This window comes from Lactuca sativa, chromosome 3, assembly GCF_002870075.4.
Source record: "Lactuca sativa cultivar Salinas chromosome 3, Lsat_Salinas_v11, whole genome shotgun sequence".
Lineage (NCBI taxonomy): Eukaryota > Viridiplantae > Streptophyta > Magnoliopsida > Asterales > Asteraceae > Lactuca > Lactuca sativa.
This window is the reverse complement of record NC_056625.2, coordinates 108,684,184-108,711,012: the sequence shown is the minus strand read 5'-3', so window position 1 is coordinate 108,711,012 and position 26,829 is coordinate 108,684,184. Positions and strand designations below refer to the sequence as shown.

The 26,829-nt window shown below is 37.2% G+C and overlaps 1 protein-coding gene across 2 annotated transcripts; it reads left to right on the top strand.

Moving 5' to 3' along the window:
• The first annotated feature begins 7,949 nt into the window (after window positions 1-7,949).
• On the top strand, window positions 7,950-9,485 carry LOC111897454 (GATA transcription factor 6). 2 transcript variants are annotated; one of them, XM_023893418.3, is made up of 3 exons: window positions 7,950-8,153; window positions 8,253-8,570; window positions 8,656-9,485. In XM_023893418.3, exons 2-3 carry the CDS (start codon window positions 8,268-8,270, stop codon window positions 9,319-9,321), a joined length of 969 nt encoding a protein of 322 aa, XP_023749186.1. In that variant the 5' UTR covers window positions 7,950-8,153; window positions 8,253-8,267; the 3' UTR covers window positions 9,322-9,485. The 2 variants fall into 2 exon arrangements, with proteins under 2 accessions (XP_023749186.1, XP_052625309.1); XM_052769349.1 differs by lacking the exon at window positions 7,950-8,153 and having other exon boundaries at window positions 8,160-8,570.
• The last annotated feature ends 17,344 nt before the right edge of the window (window positions 9,486-26,829 follow it).

The following is a 26,829-nucleotide window of genomic DNA, read 5'->3' as shown; positions in this document are numbered from 1 at the left end:
TCATTTTCCCTTCGAGACGCGCGTTTCTTAAAAAAAATATAAAACGACATTCACAGATGACACACAAGTGCCTTCCGTGTTTTTAATATTTTTACATGAGACACTAATTTAAGGGCACTCAGTAATGCGCGACCTAAATCCTTAAATTTTTTGAAGAGATAACACTTTTTAATGTCGCTCTCTAATGCGTAACATAAATCAAAGAGCGTCGTGTTTTGCACATCGTAAAAGGGTCTTTTTCTTGTAGTGCACCCTACACCAACCATGTGAGACTACTGTCATTTTCTCTACGGAAGAAAGATGAAGCCACAAGGACATTGGATGTGATGGTGTTGGAGCCTTGTGTGATTTTTTCAAGATTCTGGCACTTGCTCTAAAAAATCTCAGCACATGTAAGGCGGGTGGCAAGATAAGTGATAATGCCACCACAATGGGTAGGGCCGAAATCGCTAGTGGAGACCTTGAGAAGTTTGGAAGCAAGGAATGCGCCAAAATGTGGTCTCTTCAAGCCGATGACCATGCACCAAAGAATTTCTAGCTCCATTTTACCAGCTCTGCTAACGTCTTTTGGGGGGAGAGACAATATCAACAATAATTCGGAGAGACACCCTTAAGACCGGATGGATGATTTAGGATGCTTTGGCGGATCGAGCCTCATACACATCAAGTCCCGTGATTTCCCTCCAAAAGGCTTTGGATTGGGGTTTGAAAGGGGTATTTTTCTCTCGCATATATCCTAATTTGGGACCATAAGTATTGTATGTAGAAATCCCAAACAAACCTACTAAGATCATTTAGACTCGGAAAAATTTGCAATTTCATGAGAATGAATGAGAGACTTTTGGCATTGTCATTGAATTCCAAAGATTGTAAGAATTCAAAAGTTGTGTTTTTATACGATTCCATTGGTGCCAAGGTAAGAAGACTCTCCTAACCTTTATTTCTAAACAACCTAAAGACGCCATCATAAACTCCTAGTTCTTGGAGGGTGGGAATATCTACAAACCTTTGCTGAGAGTATTTGTGATCCTTTAGGTGAAGGTAGCGGTCACAGTGCTCAAGACAATTTTGCACAATGGCCAACTCCTCGTGAACTTCACATTAAGATTTTCAAGGTGTTCCACATATCGTTGCATTCTTTGCACGTGGTTGCAGACAGACTCTCCTTCCTTTAATTTGGAACCCATTAGAGCTTTGACAACCTCATACTTTTCTTGACGAGCTCTCTAGTGAAACTTTTCCACAAGATCCAAGTTCATCTCGTATGGCCACTAGTCCTCATTGAACTTTTGCAACTCAAGTATCATGGTGGCAACCATGATGCAAGCAACCTTAGTCTCATCGTCATAATGTTTCTTGTAGTAGGCTATTTATTCCGGTGTAGCAGTGGCTTCATCGATCTCGATAAGTTGTTTCTCAAGGGTATACTCTTTGCCCATGTATCGAAGAGCCATCTTGATGTTGCGCATCCAATCATTGTAGTTGTTGCCATCCAAAGTCACCTTAGACACAATCGAGAGTAGTGAAAAGCAATGGGTAGAGTTTTGAGGAGCATAAGCATCACCAAAAGTAGATATCTATAAAGAAAAAGTAGTTTTAGTTAGATGATAATAATCCTCAATATTTTAACCCATAATAATATTTAAGGCTAGGATCCAATACAACAATTCACAACTAAGAAAAGGGATGTCGTAATCTTATCATGAATTTATGAAGGTAGGTAAAAGCAATTCACCAATTTTGAACTATGAAACTCCTAGATCTTTTTAGATTTTTTGAATCTATCAATGGCATGTCTACTCTCAGATTATGTTCTTCTGTTTTTTTACTGAGATACCGATGATCAAAATCAAGATATGAATAAACCATATAAATATGTTTGGCACTCTCGATCTCATTTATCATCTCTAATTAATGTGTCGGTTAACCATACGTGCCCCATTAACAATGATAATTTTTGAGATGCCTATTATTACTCGTTACAGTCACTATTAGTGCGTTGGTTAAGCACACACACTCCACTAACTACATGTAAAGCATAATGTGTAGTTTTATGGATTAGCATACTTTTCACAGTTTTTCTATAGTAACTAAGAGTGAGATTTTTTAAAAATAGTTTAGTTACTTTATATCATTATACTTATTAATGAGATTATGTCATATCAAACCTGTTACGCTAACAAGCCTCCACCATACAAGAGAGCGGTAGGTAATAGTGGATACTCAATGATGGTCATTTTATATGTTGCTTCCTTAAACTCTCCTTATAGTATGACTTCGTGAATGAGACCTACTATTGATTTGACGGACTTTGTCTTATACATATAATATATTAAACATTTAATTATATATATATATATATATATATATATATATATATATATGTGGTATAAAATATATTTTAAACCTTTTCTAAAATACTGGGTTTAATTTTAAATTTTCGAAAATTAATATAAAAATTAATTAACTTTAAAAATAAACCAATTATAATTATAATTTATCTTTTAATCAAGTACTAATTAAATTAATTTAAATCATATAAGGATTAAATAATTATTTATTATTACACTATTAATTAAATAATTTAAATTTAATCATAATCCTTTTCCTACTAGGTTTTTTGGAAATTGGGGTATAACGATTATCCAATTTTACTTATTCTATTTTAACCAATTAAAACAATAATTATCAAATTAGGAAACCTTATACCCCTACTAAATTTTCGAAACTTAGGGAGGAAGCAAGGGTTTCAAGAACCCTTGCCCAAGTCGAAATTTTCGTTACTAAGTACCTGTTCGGCCGACTATCGAGTAGCGAGTACCCGGGAGTACTCGAGGAGTACTCGGATTTGGAAATTTGTGTAGAAATATTTTTAGGGAAATTATATATGTCAAAATCATAAGATAAAATCATAAGTTGATTGGAATATATAACAAAATTGGATACATGTGAATACACAAAAAATGAAAAACATATAATGGTCTCACTTCGTGAATATTTACTGAAAATATAAGATATATATGTAGTAATAATCACATGTGTGTGTTAAATAATAAATTATTAAGTATATTATACCTATTAATCACCGAGTTGACCGAATTTCACAGCACTACTCAGTTCGTAAGGGGCCGATCGGGGAGTACTCGAGATTATGTAACTCGCCTCAGCAAGGGGGAGTAGCGAGTACTCGGAGGAGTAATCGGCCAACTCGGCATGCTTTACAACACTGCCTATTATGAAAATCAATTGAAAACATGTGCCTCTGATACCACTGATAGGTTTTATAGGTTACCAAAAAAAATTCATGTGACGGATAATAACTTAACCCTTCAGTCCATATGCAACCTAACTAGATCTATGTTTTCACTATCGAAAGCTATAAACTATGAACATCAAAAGAACCCTATGGAAACCCTAATAATTTCAAAAATCAAAAAGGTTAGGATTTACATACCTTTTATTTATTATTGTAAATAACTAATCAAATCCTTCTTCAATAGCTCTTGGAAGTAAGCACCAAAAATCTCGTGCCTCTGATGGTTCACACACAAACCTTAACAACTAGGAAACTTGAAGAAATAGGAGAGGGGAGGGATAATTTCGGCTATGATCTTGAGATAAGTGATGGCCAAAAATATGAAGAGGTAAGGGCCTATTTATAGTTGTTAGGAAAACCCTAGATAACCCTTATTTGATTAAAATAATAATATTTCAAATCAGACAATTATCTGGTTTTCTAATCATCTTCAAGGGATATTCTAGAAACCCTAAAATATTCCCTCAAAACCGTCCACCTCTAATGGGGAAGGATTTGGAACCCTTTTGTTCAACTATTGAACAATTATAGCTTAGGCCCCTGCCTTTTAATTAATCCAATTAATCCCAAAATTAATTTTAATTAACTCTTATTTAAATAATATTATTCCTAATTAATATATTATTCTCATAATATATTAATAAATCATTTATTTTTATTTATTAATCATATAATAAATCAATAAATCGGTATCTCTCTCTAAAAGTCATCCTATTTAATTACTAGGTTTGAGGGCAACTCAGAAAGACTTTGCTAATAATTTAAGTGTATACCAATTTAGTTATTGGCTTAGACACCTAATCCAACAATTATGTTGTGAGCTTATCATTCTAATGGTTAGATGGCGTTATGACATATCGTGAACAAACATGTATGTGACTTATGTGGGTTGAACCCGTCAGGTTTAGATCATGTGATATATGGATGTTATGTGTTAAATTGTCCACGTATAGGGTGAATAAAGATTAGTATGCTTGACCATGATAGGCCATTAGGGGAAATGTTCAAGGTTTGGATGATCATGATAGACCCTTCGGGGGAATTGATCAATTCCCAGTATGGCAATAACTGATATAGACCTTTCATGGGAATCAATATGCTGATGTAGAGTTGGTAACAACGGTATGTATTAGGAATGTATTGCATTAGTGGATATTAACTAGTTGGGAGGTTATAGTTTTACATTAAAAGTTTCCTATTGAGTTCGACTACAAGTAACGAAAAACTAATTTAGGAAATTATGAGCAATAAGGTTCACAGTAGTGTATGTTGAGGATTTATTGGTAAGGACATTTTCCTAACCCAAAACAAGAGTTTAGATATGACAAGAGGTTATGATTCACTAATTTTTATACTTTTGAGACAAGTGGAATAGTGATGACTTGTCAATAAGTCAAGTAAGCACTAGCATCCATTTTGGGCATGGTCTTCAGATTTGGGAATTTGTTGAGTTGATTGGTCGAAATGTTTTCAGATACTTGGTTCACTGTAAGTTGGGGTATTCCTCGTCGTAGGAGGGATTAGATGATATGTAATATTGAGTGTTGATCGACAAAATTAAGGTATGATTTTCGAGGTTTTAGACTAACGGGTTCCCATTCTGGGGAGGTTTATTGTTTAAGTATTTTGGGGTTACAGTGTTGGGAATTCCTGTTTGCGTGGTTTCACAAGATCATTGAAGGAACCGTCAATAGTAGAAAAATTGATTATTGCAAGATGTGACAATTTAAATAGTGGGGTTTGAATGATGATGATGTTTAGTTTCCGAGTGGTATCGGGAACTCCTTTATTGATACGCTAATTTAGTAAATAGTTTTAGAAAAAGCATGAAGGATTTGCTTTTAGGAATTTTTTTTAGCATTATAACCAAGATGGATTTCAAGGACGAAATCCAGATAAATAGGGGAGAATTGTAACATTCGTTCTATAGATTGATCAACTTTGGGCTTTTAAGAATAAGGATTTCGGGGAAAATCTTATATCGCAACGCGATTTCTTGTTGTCAGCGGCGCGATGACGTCATTAAGTGGCGACTGGGTTCAAAACCATGGATCTTGGGCCTTGGGCTCTATTTAAGAAATACTAGCCCTAGGGTTTCTTCCATCCTTCATCCTCCATGTTCAAGGATCGAACCCTAGCCTCCTTAAGCCTCTCCTCCCTCGAATCTCTTGTGTTTTGGTGATTTTAGAGCTTTAGTAGGAAATAATCAACCGCTTGGAGCTTGTTGTGTGCCTTGTGTTAGCGGTGTTGATGTATTAGCTCTTTTTGGACATTTGTAAGTCATCAAGACTCATTTTTATGCTTTTTACTCTACATATCTAGGGATTTAAGTGAATTTTGGCCACTTTCATGAGAAATGGATGGAGATTTGGAAAACTTTGGATTAAAGTTTGCAACTTTATTATCACTTAAGGTCCCATTAGAGTATTGTGTTATGGATCTGATTTTTAGACTCCATTTGATGCCATGAAAGGAGTTTTGACCTCATTTCCACCATTTTTGACTAAGAATGGTCTGATACTTGTATTAGTTGTGCATGTTCATAATGTTTTGATTTTTGTGGACTATAAGATAATATTAAAGCCTTCTAGAAAGTTTGAGGCATGGACTTAACGAATTAAGAGCTTAATGAAGGTGTTGTTCTACCAAAGGAACCACGACGCGGTGGACAAGAAAGTCCCACGATTGTTTTGTCTTGACTTAACAACGACACGACCAAGGGTTTGATCCCACGTTGTTGACCGTTGACTTTTTAATTAGTTTGACTTTTAGTCAATTTTTAGTGAAAGTATGTCTTAGATCATTGATTAAGGGAAAAATGGCCTTTTTCTATAAGATGGGGATTATAAAGAGAAAGACTTCTTTAGAGATGAAAGATAGGTAATATACCTTAATTATTAAATTAAGGTTAATTATTATGTAGTGGTTCGAGGCAGTATCGGTACCACTTAGCTCATTGCGTGGATTAACTTATTAGTCATTCATGTGGATTCTCATGAAATTACTTATTATATGAACTATATGTTATGAGTATGTCAACTAAGATAAACGTCTCAAATGGAATCTAGTTGAATTAGAAAGGATGTAAGTCCATGATAGACCTCTCGGATGGAAGTGGTCAATATTAGGTCAACAATATATATACCTCTCGGAGGGGAGTTGGCATGATTGGGATATTTGGACATGCTCATAGGGGCATGACATATAGTTTATCAATTCTATCTTACGTTATGATTTTCGAGACAGAACTCAGCTTTCACATTTTTACTATGATTGCGTGGGTATGACTTGAAAAGATAATCTTATGATTTGTTAATGATTATGAATGAATCCTTTAGTGAAATATATACTTTGATTTTCAAAAAGTTTACGGTTGATTTTTGGGATGTTACACTTGTTCTTCCATTTAATACTAGTTTACACCTAGAAAATTGATTGAGTTTTTTTAACGTCCGTATTTGGGTTTTTATTTATTTTTTATTTTGAAAACATGTAAGACACACACATACTTATATACTCGTTAATGTAGGGTTTGATCAACATGGGAAGGTGTGTGGTTGTTTAGAACTTCTTTGGCAGAGAAGGAAACACAATAGATACAAACCCACACCCACACCTACATACATACATACATACACACACACCCCCATACATACACATATAAGAGAGAGAGAGAGAGAGAGAGAGAGAGAGAGAGAAAGAGAAAGAGAGAGAGCTGAATTTTCTTATATATAGGTTATGGGTGGGTGGTTGTCCGATGGGATGAGGTGGGACATGGTTGGGGAAATGATCAACCAGAATAGAAGAGGAAAATTGGATAAAGGGTTTGAGAAATAGAAAGGGAAAGGATGCAATGAGACGGATGTATTTACTAGCAAGAAGGGGCGACAACTACTAGGTCTTCCAGATGAGAAAGCTAATCGAGAGATGGATAGGACTTAGAGTCCATGCTTTTATAGTGAGGGTTGGATGATTTTTTTTTTTTTATATATTTTCATTATAAAACAATTACTATAAATCTAAAAAACATAAATTATAAATAAAAGGGGGATAATAATATTTTCCAAGTTGATAGGAATAAAAACACAAAACGATCTCATTTTAGACAAATGGTGGAAACCAAAAGTGTTTTAGACCGAAGTATCATTTCTTGTAATTTTTTCTAAAAAAATATGCAAAGTCAATTATTTAATAAAATAAAAAGAAGAGTTATTTTGGTAAATAAATCCTAAACCAGGGTCTCTTCTATAAAAGAATGAGTCAATATAATCCTTTTGTATCAACACCCTAAATTTAAATTTGAAATTCAAAATTTAGGTAAGTTTGTATTTTAGCAAAAGTGCCTTTCATTTTTAATTTGAATTTCACCAATATGAAAAAGTAATAAATGATAAACAAAATTTGGTATAAAGGACATTCATTTCAATGGTAGATGACTTTTAATAATATATCTTCTATAATCGGATTATTCACATAAACTTTTTTTTTTATTTACAAAATTTGGTGGTATTGTTATGCATTGTCCTTTATTTTTACATCCATAGATTCAAAAGGTGCCAAACAAGAAGCATACCGGTTTTTAAATTTGAAGTTAAAAGAGGTTCACAAAATAAATACACTCGACGAGATACTTTTGTGAAGCACTAACACTTGAAAAGCACTTCTTTCTCTCTCTCTCTCTCTCTCTCTCTCTCTCTCTCTCTCTCTCTCTCTCTCTCTCTCTCTCTCTCTCAATGCTTTACCAAACACACCATAACACTACTACTACTACTACTACTCATATCTTCTTTTTCTTAACATCTTCAATTATTCTCCTCTCTTTTCCTGCAATTCGCCGGTAATTTCTCTTCTCCTTAAACCCTTTCCCTCTCTCTCTCTCTCTCTCTCTCTCTCTCTCTCTCTCTCTCTCTCGTTAATTGAAGGTTTCTATATTTAGGTTCAACAAGAAGTTATGGAGTGTGTAGAAGGGGCTTTGAAAAGCAGTTTTATTGCTGTTAAACCAAACAACCACCACCACCCACAGTCATTTTCCGACGATTTCTGCGCTATAACTGGTGTCCCCGGCGACGACTTCTTCGTTGATGGCCTCCTTGACTTCTCCGACGACGGTGACTTCGAGGAAGAAAACGATGATACCCATGTCCTCCTTCACGACAACAAAAACGACAAACCACTTTCCATTTCTCCGGTCAAAAAAGCCGATATCGGCCATACCGAGGCTTTCTCTATCCCGGAGAGCGACCTTTGCCTTCCGGTAACAATTTCAAGAAATTCAAAACCATTTTCTTTCCTTAAAAGAAGAATATTTATTTAAAAATTTGATTTTTTTGCTTTTACAGGTGGATGACGTGGCAGACCTTGAATGGGTTTCTCATTTCGTCGACGACTCATTCTCCGGTGGCTACTCTTTAACGTGCCCTGCCGGGAAGTTTCCAGAGAAGAAGTCGGAGCCGGAAACGGAAACTTTCATAACCGTAAACGTAAACGTAAAACCTTCCTTCACGACTCCGGTTCTTACAAAAGCAAGAAGCAAGCGAACTCGAACCGGCGGCCGGGTTTGGTCACTCGGGACGACGCCGTTGACTGATTCGTCGACTTCAAGTTCCTCCTCTTCGTCATGTACTTCAAACCCTTGGCTCTTTTTCCATGACTCCGCTCAAACCGCCGAGTCAATTTTAGGGAAACCGCCGGTGAAGAGACAGAAGAAGAGGAAAACCCATCCACCGGCGGCGGACGCCGGTGGTGGTTCACAGCCTAGGCGTTGCAGTCATTGCCTCGTACAGAAAACTCCACAGTGGAGAGCCGGTCCGCTAGGCGCCAAAACGCTTTGTAATGCATGTGGGGTCCGCTACAAATCCGGTCGACTGTTGCCGGAATATAGACCGGCGTGTAGTCCGACGTTCTCCAGCGAAGTCCACTCTAACAACCACCGGAAAGTTTTGGAAATGCGGCAGAAGAAGGAGGCCGCCGAGCCCGGTTTACCTTTTCCGGTTCAGAGTTTTTGAAGCAGGAATGTTAGCTAGTTAGGAAACAGAAAAAAGAAATTAGGATTTGTATAAACCGGGTTTAGTTAGTCACCCGGTTTGGTACGTTAGGTTTTCTAGTAACCGATTAGTAAGAGACTTTAATGTAACTTTTAATTTATTAAAGTTGTATCTGTTCTTCTTAACTTGTATTTCTTTTCTTCTCACTCGAAACAGCACGTTGATAATTGTGAAAAAGTATTGATATTTTCTATGTGCTAGTGTTGAACTTTGAATATTCGGTATGAAATTTCAATCGTTATTATAGGCTATATCTAAATGATACGAAGATTTTGTGTAAATTCTCCAATATATATATATATATATATATATATATATATATATATATATATATATATATATATATATATATATATATATATATATATGAAAAAGTGAATATGTGACTGTCATGTATCTAATGTTAGGTATATAACCATCACAACTGACTTTATTTTGATTATAAAACATATTTTTATTTCATTGTTAGCTTATTCCTATTGTCTTTGAACTCATATTATATTTGATTTCATGATTCATTTCCAATATCTATCTATTTCGAATGTGTTTTTTATTAGACCTTTAATAAGTTTCATAACTTCTTCAACACTTATCTTATGTATACTTGTACGATTTTTCTATGGTGGCTTATGGAAAGAGTTTTAGTGAGTTTTTTAATGAACAATTTCAATCTTTCAATATAGTTTTCTTTATTAAATTTCAATTTGGAGACCTATAAGTAGTTGGTATAATATTTTTATACATGGTTTGTGGTGCAATATTAAACTTATATAATTCCATAAAAATATATAAAAAGCTTAGCATAAGCTCTAAGAGATGACACAAGAAAGATGGATGAGAGATTTGATTGCATTCTGTTAAAACTGTGTAGTTTTTTATGGTTCTATATCTAACATTAGGTACATGACAGCCACATATTCCCTAAGCCCATATATATATATATATATATATATATATATATATATATATATATATATATATATATATATATATATATATATATATATATATATATATATATATATATATATATATATAGAGAGAGAGAGAGAGAGAGAGAGAGAAAGAAAAAAATAAATAAATATGTGGCTATCATGGATGTAGTATAGGTATAAAACTATTAAAATTGACTTATTTTGATTAAAAAACACAATTTCTTTCTATTGTTTTTGAGTTCATATTATTTTTATTTCATAATTTATATCTAACATCTACCTATTTCAAATATGTTGTTTATATTAGACCTTTAGTAAACTTCATAACTTTATTTGACACCTACCATATATATACTTACATGGTTCCTATTGATGTTACGTGAAGAAGTTTATTGAGTTTTTAATGAACAATTTCACTCTTTCACTATAATTTTCTATATTAAATTTGAATATAAAAATTTATAAGTAGTTGATAATGTATTTTTATACATAGTTTGTGGTGCAAAACTAAATATTTAAAACTCCATAAAAATATGTACAAAGCCTATTATCTAGTTTAATAGAGAATAAAAGAAACATGGTAGAGAGATTTGATTGCATTTTGTTAAAACTATGTATTTTTGATGGTTCTATATATAATATTAGATACATAACAACCACGTATTCCCAAAACCATATATATATATATATATATATATATATATATATATATATATATATATATATATATATATATATATATATATATATATATATATATATATATATATATATATATATATATATATATATATATATCTTCTACTTGTAAGTTTCAAAATACCTCTAAATGTCTTTACATATTTGTTATGAAAATAACACTACAAATTGTATTAATGTCAAGTATTTATTTCTATTAAATATGTTAACGTATTTGAATTTTCAAACAAATCGAGACATAAACATAAATTTAATATATATGATTAATTAATATTAATATAATATATAATACAATATTATAAATAACATTTATTAAATTCTACATATAAGCATATATTGAAATTAATTAAAAATGCTAAAACTTAGATTTGAAAAACCTAATATTATATGCATTAAAGTTTACCCAACCAATATATAATAAAAGAATAATATAAACTAGAAAGGTTACCCCCGCTACGCGGGGGCCAAAAGCTTTCAATGTTGTTTGCGAATTGATAAATATGACAGACATAGAAAGTGCAAGGATGAAAAGCCCGGACATTGCCATGTACTGTTCTTTTTTCATGCTTTTATGAAAAAATGTAAAAGTTTTGACTGCAAGGACCAAAAGTGTCAAAATGGCTAAAGAATTAAAGGTGTAGGACTTAACAACTTTTTAGAAAAGGGATCAAAGTTGTCAAACCGTTAAAGTTTTGTGGCCAAACTTTAAAGATTAAAAGGTTACTAAAAAGTGTAAAAATATTGATTGTAAGAACCAAAAGTGTCAAAATGGTTAAAGAACGAGGAGCAAAGTTGCCAAAAACATCCAGCTTTTATGAAAAAATTAAAAAAGTTTTGTGGCCAAACTTTAAAGATTAAAAGGTTCCTAAAAAGTGTAAAAATATTGATTGTAAGGACCAAAAGTGTCAAAATGGTTAACGAATGAGGAGCAAAGTTGCCAAAAACAACCAGTTTTTATGAAAAAATATAAAAGTTTTGACTCCAAGGACCAGAAGTGTCAAAATGGCTAAAGAATTAAAGGGGTAGGAATTTGCAACTTTTTTAGAAAAAGGATCAAAGTTGTCAAAACGTTAAAATTTTGTGGCCAAACTTTAAATATTAAAAGGTTTCTAAAAAGTGTAAAAATATTGGTTGCAAGGACAAAAAGTGTCAAAATGGTTTATATATATATATATATATATATATATATATATATATATATATATATATATATATATATATATATATATATATAGGTACCAATTCTGCCAAAAAATGACAAGTTTACTATTCATTTTCTTCATAACTTTAATATATATATATATATATATATATATATATATATATATATATATATATATATATATATATATATAATAATAATAATAATAATAATAATAATAATAATAATAATAATAATAATAATAATAATAACAGTTATTCGAAAGTAGTTAGGGGTGACAAATCGTGCTATCGTTTCGTATTTCTGTCTGACATGATACGACAAGGTTTTATGTAACACGAACATGACACGATGTCATGTTTTTTTTAACTAACACAAAAACGAAAGAATTAAAAAACGATAAACACGACACGACACGAAAAATATGTCATATACTAAAAACTAGTTTATTTAATGAATACTTTATCAAAATATAATACGAAAAACACGATAAAAAACTATTAAATCGTGTCAATTTCGTATCGAATTTTGAATGCGAACACGACACGACATGACATCGTGTGTTTTATAGTTAACATGAACACGACACGAACACGAATTCAAATTTCAGTTTTGTCCAAATTTCGTTTCGTGTCGTGTATTTTTGTCGTGTCGTTTCATAAATTGCCACCCTTAAAAGTAGTATAAGAAATAGTTATAGTTCATAAAAACTAATATAACCCATAACGGGTATTAATCCAACACAAAATAGACGAGTTTGAAATAGATTTTCAATCCGTTTTAAATAAACATGACTAGAAACAATACATTTATAATGTCTAACTCATAAATCTGCTAACTTGACATGAATCTCAAACGAAATAAACAGATTAAAATTTTCAATTTGTTTAACTAAATAGATTAAGCGACATAATACGAACACTAAACGATTAAGGTTATAACAATATTTTTCACCTCAAACGTGGATCTTTACAACACTAGCTTTTTACCGCATTTGCAGATAATATTAGATTGGAATAGAACGATAGAAAATAAGTTACGTGGCCCGTAATTTAATATTTTTTAAAAAATGAGGGCGAACACAGTAATATTGAAAAACTAATGGGTTAATTTTATAAAAATTGTAAAACCGTGAAGCCGTTGAAAAGCGGAAAATTTATGAGTTTGGGTGGTGAGGATAATGTTAATGCAGGGGGAGGCGTAAGATGTTGGTTTCCATTTTAGATCTGAACCGTTGATTTAATGATCGGACGGCTAAAAATAGTTAAGGTGGGGAAGAGGTTTGGACGTCATGAGAATTGGAAGGGGGGTATCTTTCACACGGCACGAGAAGATTTAAAAAGAAGGAGGTGGGGCCCATTGGGTTTTGTTGGATAGGCGGATTGTACAGTACAACTTTCTGCTACTTTGGTTCTTTCTTCTCTTTAAACTTGGGTACAAATCACAACTTTAAACTTGAATACAAATCACACTATAAACATCTTTTTTTTTTCTCCTTTTTCTTTTTTCTTTATAATTTTTAATAATTATTTGTGCATGTAAATCTCTTAAAAAGAAAAAATAAAAACAATCATCCACTTACAAATAGGATTGAGTGAACTTTTAGTCAAAATTTAGGAGGAGAAAAATAATAATAATGAATGAGTGAATGTACGTTGTACATGTTAAATTATACGGTTAAAATTTTGATAAATACATGTTACATTGAAAATATTATATTATTGATAATAGTTATGAAATAATAATTATTTTGTAAAAATGATATATAAAATTGTAATTATTTTGAACATATAATAAAGATCTATTCAAAAGTTAGGTAATTATTATTTTATACAATATTATTATTTATTATTATTCTAATACTTTCATTTATTATTATTATTAAGAAAATCATTTATTTATACTAAAAAGTTATGAAAGACTAAAATATAAATTGAAAGTTTTAATTTGCAATTATAATATATTAATTAATCAATTTAAAATAATTACTAAAAAATATTTGAAAAGTTATAGGGCTTCAATTCATAAGTTCTATACATTTTAAGAGATTTTTTTTGGTATCCTACTTAATAAATGAAAGTGTTTTGACACATGTCATTATATAATTCAATATGTCATATGAAATTTTTAAAAAAATTTCAAAATTATTTAAATCCATTTGACAAATTGTGATCTTTTGGTTTTTTTATTAAAAAATTCAATCTAAAAATATAATAAAGAAAATAAGAAAACTTAAATGTCTCCATAAATCTCACGTAATTTGTCAATTAATGCATTAAATTCAATTAAAATTTAAATCAACTTTCAAAATTAAAAAATATAGTTTTCGGTCAATTTTTTTTTGAATTCATGATAATTTGTAGAAACCTTTATTGGTTCATTTTCAGCTAATTTTGATATTCTTTAATTCAGTTTTGTAAATTATTAAACATGTAATTCTTAACAAAATATATTAATTTAAAAAAAAAACCCCATGTATTATACGAGTCTCACATCTAATTTAATATCATATGAGGGAGAAATGCATGAAAAAATTACAATCAAATTTCTCATGAAAGTCCAAACAGTATTACCTATAATTTCCTTCTTGCATACAATCATATTCAAAATTTTTATTATGAAGAATCCAACAAATAAATATGTTTATTTAATTTTTAATTCAATATTCTTAAATGTTGCAAGAAAATGTGACATAAGCCCAACCGTTGGAGAAGTGCATGACTACAAAAGATATTTTTTCTACTAACTTTGTAAAACGAATCCTTCTACTTCTAGTTAATTAAAAATATTGTCCCTAACTTGTATAATAATCTCTACAAAAGATATTTTTCTACTAACTTTATAAGTTTAATTGTGCACCACAAATCATGTCTAGGAATTTTTTACCAACTACTTAGTCTCCAAATTGAAATTTAATATAAAAAACTATATTGAAAGATTGAAATTGTTCATTAAAAAACCCACTAAACCTCTTTCCATAAGCCATGATAGAAAAACCATACAAGTATATATAAGATAGGTATTGAATGAAGTTATAAAACCTATTAGAGGACGAATAAAAAACACATTCAAAACAGATAGATATTGGGGATGAATCAAGAAATCAAATATAATATGGGTTCAAAGGCAATAGGAAGAAACTAATAATGAAAGAAAAATGTGTTGTTTAATCAAAATGAAGTCAATATTAGTATAAAAAGCATAATATAGTTCAATACATATTGATGGAACGCAAACGGGCAACAAGCTGTGCCACTAACATATTATAGTTCAATACACATCGATGGAAGTCAATATTGATGGTTCTATACCTAACATTACATACATGACAACAATATATTCACTTTTTCCATATATATATATATATATATATATATATATATATATATATATATATATATATATATATATAGGATTAGGTTATTTTGTTTTCACTATCTGTTGTGTGCTTGTATGACTGATTCTGGACCAATCATTTTAGTTATTTTAAGAAAGTAATTAATGCATATTACATGTTGAAGATATAATAGGTATTAATTACATCTTCAACATTTAATAAACATTAATTACTTTATTAAAATAACTAAAATGATTGGTCCAGATTCAATCATACAGGCATACAATAGATAGTAAAAACAATTGAACCTAACTCTCTCTCTCTCTCTCTCTATATATATATATATATATATATATATATATATATATATATATATATATATATATATATATATATATGAATAAATAATTATAATTTTATATAAATAAAAAAACCCAAATATTCTAATTAATATTTTATTTAAAACAATTGATTAATAATTATGAGCTTTTATTTTAAAATTTTAATTATAAATATCAACAGTGGTTTCTACGGGCTATAATATATATATATATATATATATATATATATATATATATATATATATATATATATATATATATATATATATTTCTTTTGATCTATTATACATATATATCTTAATACTAATTAATTTGTGTCATAATGTAACACCCAAAGTTTTGAAGGCCAAGAAAGGAAAGAAAACCCTAATTTTAAGGGGGGACTCGGCGAGTCCAAGGAGGAACTCGGCGAGTCCAAGCGAGATCCAGGTTGAGAAGTAAGTGACCGACTCGGCGAGTCGGCCAAGGAGACTCAGCAAGTCAGGTCTGTTCGAGGAAAACCCTAAATCCGGGACTTTGGGCGCTATTTAAACTCCTTATTCTCTCCATTAGGGTTCCTTAGAGCCTCCCTCATACAGAAAACGAACCCTAAGCCCCCATTGTTGTGCATTCAAGCTTCCAAGTCATTTTTGGGTGAATTGAAGGAAGAAGAAAAAGGGAATCATTGAAGTCTCAAGGATTGGCCTTAGATCTGGAGTTTGTGGAACCTTTCTGAGTTATTGAAGCTAATAAGTCGTTGCTTTCCTTTAGATCTTCTTTGGTTGTGAGATTTGGGGCTTTTTAAGCCATGGATAGTCATCCATTTGAGTTAGAAGTCGGATCTGGAGTTGCTACTTCAGATCCAAGCATATTATGGTCTTGAGAAGCATAAAGTTTCAGCCCTTGAGTTGATTATGGAGCCTCCTTGCCTTTAACCCTAGTTTATGGTGTATTTAGCCTAGATCTCCTTCTTTACACGTAAAGTTTGCAACTTTACGTGAGGAATAGGCTTGGGAAGGGTAGATATACAGTTTGGAGTCCATGCATGACTCAAAATTCCTCTGCATGTATAGAGATCTGAATGGACTCGGCGAGTCCTTTGAGTGGACTCGGCGAGTAGCATGAAGATTTGGAGGAACTCGACGAGTGGGATGAACAGCTCGTCGAGTCAGATGAAGTTGGGCAGGAACTCGGTGAGTTGGATGAACAACTCGGCGAGTCTGTTGAAGGTTGTCTTGGATTCGGCGAGTCAGGTCACGAAACCCCCAAACCCTTCGATTTGAGACTCGAATCAGTGAGTCGAATGGAGACTCAGTGAGTTGGACAGGTCAGGACTCGAAAATCGGTAGACTCAGCGAGTCATGGACTGACTCGGCGAGTCGAGTCGCGAATAGAAGGACTCTGAACATATGAACTCGGCGAGTCAATAGGGTGACTCGGTGAGTAGGGTTGACCTGGAAGGTTGACTTTGACCAGGACTTTGACTTTGACCAGAGTTGACTTGGTTGTCTTTTGGGAGTCAGTTAGACTCAGTGTTGCATTGATTTTGGTAGCTCGGGGAGCGAGTGGAGCAGGAGTTCAGAGAGTTTTCGGGCAGCAGCTAGTGGGTTCATCAGCCAGTTCAGCCAGTGCATGTGAGTTTCCCTTTGTAGTAATGGGTCTACGGCCACAATGCCGGCCCATGTAGTTATGAGTAGAAGACCCGGGGGTTAGCCCTAGGCACAATATGCTAGTATGATATTGTAACATCCCGAAATATCAAGAGTAGAGTTAAAGGGCTAAAAGAGTAAGTTTGGGAAAGAGTGACTCGGCGAGTCCACGGGTGGACTCGGCGAGTAGAGTCGCGACTTGCTTCGGAGCAGGCTCAGATGTCTCGATATCTGAGCATGCTCAAGAGGGACATCAGACATTTCGTGTCTGCACAGAGGTGCGAGACCTTGTTGGAGTTGCAGGAGGCCGCCAGGCGGCGTGAACTAGAGGTTGAGATGCAGCTGCGAGAGCTGAGGCAGGCTCCGATGCAATCGCAGCCGGCGCCGAAACGGTCCAAGACTGTTGATGTTAGAGTGGGGGATCTGAGCAGCCACACTTGTGGGAAGTGTGGGAGGAGTCACGCCGGAGTTTGTTGGTCCGGTGGTGCATGCCGCAAGTGTGGAAATGAGGGGAACTATGCGAGGGATTGTCGGCAGTCAGTGCCGGTTCGGTGTTTGAGGATATGTTATCATTGTCGTCAGGTTGGACACTTGAGGGTCAACTGTCCACAGCTTGCTGCCGGACCGGTGCAAGCCCCAGCATCGGCCACGTCGAGGATCGAGGATGGAGGTTTGAGTGGAGCGAAGCCCCCAAGGGCTTAGGGTCGTTCTTTTTAGCTTGCAGTGGAGGAGGTTAGAGCAGTGCCGGATGCAGCTGCGGGTATATTTCTTTCTTGTTGTCTTGTGATTATTGTGATGAACTGTTGTGTGCTGGTATCTTTGTGTGGTTTCGATGCGGTATTCGTCGTTTTGCGGGTTGTGGTTTGATAATGAGTTATTGTTTTGAGAAATTTCGTTGGTTATCTTCCATGAGAGTTATTAGTGGGAATCTGGCATGGGTTTGAAGGTCGGGTGGCACCGACTTTCCAAGGAGAGGTTAGATGCAGTTTGAGTTTCTTTCGAGCGGGTTAATCAGTGTTGATGTGAAATCTCGTTAAGGTTGTTTATGCTTGTGGGAATCAGTCTGCGTGTCAGTGTTTTCTTTGTGCAGGGTTATTCTGGAGGGTCGGTGATGGCGACCGATGATTGTGGTTCAGTGCTATAAGTGAGGGAGAATTGGAGAATTCTCTGGAGAATCGTTGAGTATGTGAATTTGTTGAGCTGTCTGGAATTCAGCAGTGATCTGTCAGCCATAGTATAGGCTGATAGGAGCTAGTGTCGGGCATGCGGGGCGGGTTTAAGACCTAGGGCATTTGACTGTGAAGGGCCTGGGATCAGGCCGGGATCGATTAGGTGTGGTGGAGATAGAGTTCGGAACCCCTAGGGGGGGGGGCTATAGCAGTATGCATGGGAGGATTTCCCGGAGAGATGACTCGGACGAGGAATGCTAGTTGAGCGGTCCGGTTAGACTGGAGGCCGGTAGGCATACCAATCAGGCCGAAGGCCTGGCGAGGCGGTCCAGTCATGCTGAAGTCCCTGCAGCTATTGTTGGATCGGTTCGAGGATATGGATTGTGTTTATTGCAGAGTGATTGTATTAGAAGGTTTGGTCCCGGGTGGTGATCTTGATTAGTTGAGGTGGTGCATGGGCTTGAGAGTCCCTGCGAAGAGGGTCAGAGTAAGTGTGTTGGATGGATAACAGACACGCTAAAAAGGGTGGTGTAGCGTTGGGCGAGCACCGTGGCACTTGTCGGAGTGACAATGTGGTCGAGTGGATTCCTTGGTAAAGGAAGAGAGAGTGGGGTGTAAACCCGAGAGGGAGTGTAAGTTCCCAGAAGTGAAAGCGGCAGAGCAGAGTTATGATTAGAGTAATTCGAGTATGGTTTTTTAGCAGCGTGTTTGCGGCAGTGGGGTAAGAGCTCATCCGGTTTGGGATGTCTGCTGAGGTTGCGGAGGGAATTCCGCAAGTGTAGAGCCATGAGGCTCAGAAGGGATGCAGGGAGAGAGTCTTGGACTCTCAGTGTGATTCTGATCAGGGTATGGGGTATGTATTAGTGGTTTATCCTGGGGGATGTTTGAGGGTATTATCAGGGTATCAGGTTTTCCCAACCTGAGGGTGTTACAGCTAGTTCAGCATGTGTATGCGGTTGCAAGAGGGGAACTCGTGAGAGTTGCTCTGAGATTGAAAATGGGTCTTTCCGTCGTCACGGAATGGATAGAGTGGGATTCGGATCGGGGATCCGATGGTTCATGGTTTTCTAGCCCTTATGGGTCGAATGATTGTTGAGATTTGGAGCAGAGTTGCATCTAGGGTAATTCTCGGATTTTGTGTGTGATTATCAGAGGGTGCAGCCGGTGCTCGGTTCGAGACGGTGCTCAGGACACCGTAAGGGAAGGGAAAGTGTGTTCGAGTTTTGATGGGTATGCCTTGTGGGACTTGGTTCGATTAAGGCCAGGTGGCACGTTGTGGGAGTATTTCTGGAGTTGAGTTGTTGTAGGCTTCGAGGACGAAGCCTAATTTAAGTGGGGGAGAATTGTAACATCCCAAAATATCAAGAGTAGAGTTAAAGGGCTAAAAGGGTAAGTTTGGGAAAGAGTGACTCGGCGAGTCCACGGGTGGACTCGGCGAGTAGAGTCGCGAATTGGTCGCGTGTTAAGAAGTCGACTCGGCGAGTCAATGAGATGGACTTGGCGAGTAGGCACTGAGTAGAGAAAACCCTAATTCTCGGGGTTGAGCCCTATATAAAGAACATTATGTTTCCTTCATAGCCCCTTTATCATCCTTGGAGTTCCAGAGACCGTGATTTCGTGAGAAAACGCCATTGTTGAGTGGATTGGAGCTTGGAGAAGTATTTGTTGAAGAAAGTTTGGGAGCTTGAAAGCGTGGAGCAAGGGGCTTTGCTTGGATTCGAGTTTCCTTGCAAATTGGGGCGTTCTTTTGAGGTAATATCTCGTTCTAGGCTGTTGTTATCTTGTTTCTTCATTTTGGGGTTTGAGGGAAACTTATCTTGGGTTATTTTGGAGTCTAGAGATTAGAAATGAGGTTGCTACCTCAGATCTGGAATGGAGAAGAGTTGGAATGCAGGAAAGTCCCTGTGATTGAGTGTTGGATGAAGCTATCTTGCCCCAAACCTTAGCCCTAATGTGCAAAATGCATAGATCTCTTGGGATTCACGTAAAGTTTGCCACTTTACGTGATGGATGAGTTGTAGGAGGCTAGATCTATGTTTTGGATCAATTGCATGGCCTGGAATGCTTCTGTATGGATTCAGACCGGTGGTACTCGGCGAGTCACATGGGTGAACTCGACGAGTTGCTTGAAGATGAGCTGGGAGTCGACGAGTTGGAAGAACAACTCGGCGAGTCGGATGAAGATGACCTGAAACTCGGCGAGTTGTATGAACAACTCGACGAGTAGGTTGATGATAGCCTTAGACTCGGCGAGTCTGTTCTTGGACTCGGCGAGTCTTGTCGAAGAGTCCCAATATTTTTTGGTTGAGTCGAGAATCGGTGAGTCAAGGGATGACTCGATGAGTTGTGTGCGAGTGGACTCAAAGTTGTTGGACTCGGCGAGTCGCGGGGTGACTCGGCGAGTTAGGTTGCGGATTGAGTGAAGTTCTGAGTATGGGAACTCGGCGAGTCATCGGGTTGAATCGGCGAGTAGGGTCAGTCAGGGGTTGACTTTGACCTTGTCTTTGACCAAGGGTTAACCAATGGTTTCTAGGGGTATTTTGGTAATTGTTGATTATTGTTTTGAGTTCAGTGCATTGGTGGCTGTCCAGTGGCGGAGATCGTATCAGTGATCGGAGCAGCTTGGGTCATCTGTTCAGTCGGCAGTTTCGAGGTGAGTTATCCTCACGATATCAATAGGGTTTAAGGCACCAAGGCCGACCCTTTATCGGATGGAAATCCGGGTAGTTGTCTGTTGTTATGATGTTGCGGGATATGGGCCGGAAGGCATTACGTTATGGATCGGAAGGCATTATATGTTGTGGGCCGGAAGGCATTACATGTTGTGGGCCGGAAGGCATTGCGATGTGGACCGGAAGGTCATGGCCTGGAAAGGCGTATGTGTGTAATTAGTATGTTGGCTGAGTCGTAGAGTGATGTTATGCTAGTGATCGGCTAGACTGGTGTCTTGGTTAGGGTAATGATATGTTATGTGATCTGTTGATCGATTTGCTGACTGTGAACTGTTATACGATTATATGTTATGTGCACGGTTGCTTGGTCTGGAGTGTGACCCGGTATGCATAGTTGTTCTATGTTCTGTTATGTTATGTATGCTTTTTATGTTGTGGGCCGGAAGGCAATATGTTATGGGCAGGAAGGCAATATGTTATGGGCCGGAAGGCAATATGTTATGGGCCGGAAGGCAATATGTCATGGGCCGGAAGGCAATATGTTTTGGACCGGAAGGTCGTGGCCTGGAAGGGCGTATATGTGGTTGGTATTTTGGGGGTATCTCACTAAGCTTTCGGGCTTACAGTTGTGGTTTTATGTTTTCAGGTTCTCAGGAAACTATGGCAAGGCAAAGGCTTGATCGTACCGTTCCTCGCGTTGGTGTTTTATGAAATGGACCTGGGAAATACTCTGTTAAATAATGTATCGAAAATATTTTTGTAACAACGTTATTAAGATGGGTTGTTTTGAGAAGTTTTTATTGTTTTGAAATTTTTGGTCGTTACAGATATTCGGGACGAGGTCCAATGATAAAGGGCGGGTGCCCAAGGAATGGTTTATGTGATAGTTTATACTTGTTGTCTGTGTGATACTTGTATGTGCCTGGTAGGGAGGTGAGTGTGGGCGAGGTCCCGTATCTCACCAATAGCAGAGTGTGGATGGTGTTACATATCTCAGTAGCAGCAAATCAGGGGGAGGCCCAAGTTAGGGAAGGAGTGAGGATGGGCTGGGCCCGTACCTCACTATCAGCAGGAGTATGGACGGGGTTCCATGACTCATCAGTAGCATGACAGGGGCGGGGCCCAGAGATAGGCGAGGCCTTAGGACAAGATCCGTTAGTATGTGTTTAGCTTATGTAATGTGATGTGATATGTTTATATGTTATTATATGTTAGTGGGCGAGGCCTAAGTGAAACAGATCTGTATCCGAGCGGGGCTCGAAGCCAGGCGGGGCCTGGAGCGGCGGAGCCGTTGTAGCGTGCGAGGCCCGAGGTAGGGGGTGAGGCCCAGAATAGCGGGCGTGGCCCAGTACGTGCAGTATGTGGTTATGCATGGTATGTGGTAGGGTGGGGAACTCACTAAGCTTCGTGCTTACGGTTTTCAGTTTTGGTTTCAGGTACTTCCGGTAGCGGAGGGAAGAGCTCGGGGTGATCGCATGGCACACACCATAGATTGGACAGCCTGGGAATGTTTACTCTGATAACGAACATGTATTTTGGAAACTAATACTCTGTTTATGTTTTGAAATGATGAATTTGCTTAAACTAATGTTTTATTAAAAGAAATTTTTAGTCTTAAATTTTGGGACATTACACATAATTACAATTAATACATTTTACATGTTACATGTTGAAGATATAATGAATATTAATTAAATAGTCAGCATTTAATATACATTAATTACTTTCATAAAATAATTTTTCTCTCTTTCTCTCTCTCTCTCTATATATATATATATATATATATATATAGTTCGGTTATCATGTTCTAACTATCTATTGTGTCCATGTAGGATTGATTCTACACCAATCATTTTAGTTATTTAAAAAAAATAATTAATGCATATTAAATATTGAAGATATAATGAGTATTAATTAAATCTTCAGCATTTAATATTCATTAATTACTTTTTTAAAATAACTAAAATGATTGGTCTTGAATCAATTCTAAATGCACATAATAGATAGTAGAAACATTTGAACCTAACTCTCTCTCTCTCTCTCTCTCTCTATATATATATATATATATATATATATATATATATATATATATATATATATATATATATATCGGGCTAGGTTAAAACGTGGATGACATTTTGAAATGATGAATTTGCTTAAAGTAATGTTTTATTAAAAGAAATTTTTAGTTTTGAATTTTGGGACGTTACAAGTTGGTATCAGAGCCTTGGTTTGAGGGATTAGGACATGCTCTCGGGTGTGTCTGAACTCAAACTGAGGAATTGGTATAGAAGTTTTCAAAATGAAAAGACAGTTTTGTAAAAAGGGAGTTTTGGGAAAGAAAATAGTTTTAGAAAAGCAAAAATAATTCAGAAAGAAAAGAACTTTGAAAAGAGAAAAGGGTGTGGTGCATGCAATCAACCGAGCTCAAGTAAGTACCCCAAAATACCCATACAAGTTTATGTTATGATTATCAGTTGATAGAACAACATGCTAGATTAGGACTAAGGATCTAGGGATGATGCCTTATGTGCCTATTATATGTGTTTTGAGCTGCATGATAGTGCTGATTAGACAGTAATAGGATAGCCTGTTTAGGTTATGCCTGAGTTTATGCGTTTGTGTGGGTCTATAAGTTTGTGTTGCATGCTAGTTCAGATTCTTGCTATTTGGATATGATTGCTTGAGTACGTTGTGGTTAGATTTTCCCTTGTGTGAATGCTGCTTGCTTTGTGCAATATGGGATTCCGAGTGATAGAAGTTAGCCGTTAGGTGGATACGTCACGTCACATGTGATCAGGGTTGAATAAACTCAGAGTGCTAGATTTGGCCCTATTGCGCAGCTCTTGTTTGAGTCCAACCGTTGTAGGGACGAGTCTTTTACTTGAAGGATTATCTGAGCCTCGTCACATGTGATGGTATTCAGGTGATGGCTAATTGACATCACAAGGAGACCTTCAACAGCTGAGGACTGGTTTGAGTGAAGTCAGAGGTTTCTTTAGGGTAAGCCTAGGATGAGATAGTGCTGGGAGCAGTAGTAGTGGTTAAGGGGCCTGGTGGAGTCAAAGCAATTCCTGAGGAAGGTACGGATAGATGTGGAAGGTAGTATGGGCCCGTACTACTGAAAGCAGAGGATCCGTACTCGATTCGGGAAAGGCCGAGACAAGACCGGGAACCTGGTAGGGTGTGTTTGGTCTCGCATCAGTGATGAGTATTCTGATAGTGGTTGTGGTATATTTTCAGCATGGTGACGTTGCGAGAGAGACCAGCGGGCAGATCAGGCGCCGGAGAGGGATCAGGCTCGGGTTCAGGAGCCGAGCAGCTCGAGGAGCGAATGAGGGAGTTGATATCAGCAGAGGTTACGCACAGTATTCTAGACCAGACTCCTGTGATCTTTGGCACGGTCAAGGAGGTTATATTGGAGATTTTGGATGAGAGGCTGGGAGCCTTTCTACTGAGATGATGGCATTAATGGGAGCGCGTACCTTGACATTTCGAGAGTTCAGGGCTTGCAGGGCACCAGATTATCATGGGGCCAGGGAGCCCATCGCTAGCAGCAGATGGTTGGCCGATGTCGCCAACGCATTCCATACGAGCCGGTGCCCTGAGGGGGACAAGGTCAGACTCGCTTCCTGTCTTCTGAAGGACAGAGCGAGGGATTGGTGGGAGGAGATTGGTCATGCTTTAGGGGATGATGTCGCATTGGACGCGATGACTTGGAGCGATTTCTCGGCCAGGTTCAGGGTGGAGTTTTCGCCGATTATTGAGGTGCAGCAGTTGGCACGGGAGTTTCAGGATTTGACGCAGACCACTGAGACTGTGGCGGAGATCACCGTCAAGTTCAGGGAGAGGGCTCTTCTTGTACCGCAGTATGTCGCGGATGAGGAGATGTAGAAGGACCGATACCATGAGATGTTGAGGGATGACATCAGGGAGTTCGTGAGCAGATCCAGCTGTAAGACGCTGGAAGATATGATTTCTCGGGCTAGAGAGAGGGAAATTGATTTGGAGCAGATCCGGAAGAGGAAGCCGGATGAGGTTCAGGTAGCTGCAGGTTCGGGCAAAAGGCCCAAGGGATCGGATTTGAGGTCGAGGGATTATCAGGACCGCAACCGGTGCGGGAAGTGTGGCAGGGCGCACGGGGGCACGTGTAGGAGTGGTAGCGGTGGTGAGTCTGGTTGTTTCAGGTGCGGTCAGATTGGTCATTTCAGCAGGGATTGTACTGTTACCACCTCACAGGGATCAGACCTATTATGTTTTCACTGCAACCAGCGGGGCCACAAGAAGGCCAGTCCCCCAGTTTGTTTTCAGCAGGACGGGTGATGACACCTGCCCCTGCAACTTTGAGGATCACAGACGACCGTCAGGGCTGTGCAGAGGCACCTGCGGTAGGAGGCAGATCTCTTCAGATGACTACCTTAGAGGCGCGATCAACAGCGGACGTTGCAGGTATGCGATTTCTGTTTTCAATTCTTTTATTTGTTCATGATTATATTATTATGGTTCTGCATCATTATCGGTATGAGTATTTTATTTTTTTGAGCGGTTGACTATGATCGAGTTATATGCCATCTGCATACCTTGGATATTCGAATGGTAGTGAGGGGGATGTGCCCTATGGGAGAAGGTTACATCGGATGCAGTAACTGTAGCATGATTGGTAGGGACTTGGTATGTCTCGCTAGATCGGAGTTGTATAGTGTTAGAAATGGACTAATTAGATCCCTAGCTATGGTAAGCTTAGGTTCCTCGGCAGATTGATTATGGAATGGTAGCAATGATTTCTTTGGATTATTAAGAAACAAGGGGTAAGCAGGATCGAAGTGGGGGAGAATCCTCCGAGTGTGCAAAGGTAGGAGCACGCAGAACCAGAATGAGGGCGCGTCCTCCGAGAAGGAAAAGAAGGGATTCAGCGTTAGAGGGATTGAGGATTTCAGGGTTGGGAGTTTGAGAAACTCCCCATTAGCTAGTGCGTGTGATGGTAATGGTTAGTACGTGGTTGGGAATTCAGGTTGTGGATCGCCCGTAGGATTCGAGGGAGTCGGAATGAGAATCTTGAGGGCTAATGGCACATAGGTGCCTTCGTACTAGCAGTCAGTGGTAGAAAGTGATGTAAGACTACGGGGCAGCCATAACATTTACTGGCAGTCAGTGGTGGAAGTGTTGTAAGACTACGAGGCAGCCGTAGCATTCACTAGCAGTCAGTAATGGATGGTGATGTAAGACTACGGGTGAGCCGTAGCATTCCTTAGTAGCTTCGTTAGCGGAGTTGGGGCGAGGCCCTTATCTCCTAGTGATCAGATAGGGATTAGGAATGGGTAGTGGATGAGAATGATAAGGAGTTTGCCTGTATAGCCCTAGAGAGGTGAGACCTTGGGAGAGGCCGTTCAAGTATATAGTTGGGTGAGACCCGTATGAGATTAGCAGTGTAGATGAGACCTGAGAGTAGGGTTGCTCAGTAGTATGGTTGGGTGAGACCCGTGGGCGAGGCCTATGAGTTTTAGCAGCGCAGGTGGGACTTGGTAG

Coding starts and splice junctions, on each gene's coding strand:
- LOC111897454 (XM_023893418.3), top strand. CDS start 8,268: ATGGAGTGTGTAGAAGGGGCTTTGAAAAGCAGTTTTATTGCTGTTAAA. Junction 8,571..8,655: donor AGAGCGACCTTTGCCTTCCG/GTAACAATTTCA, acceptor TTGCTTTTACAG/GTGGATGACGTGGCAGACCT.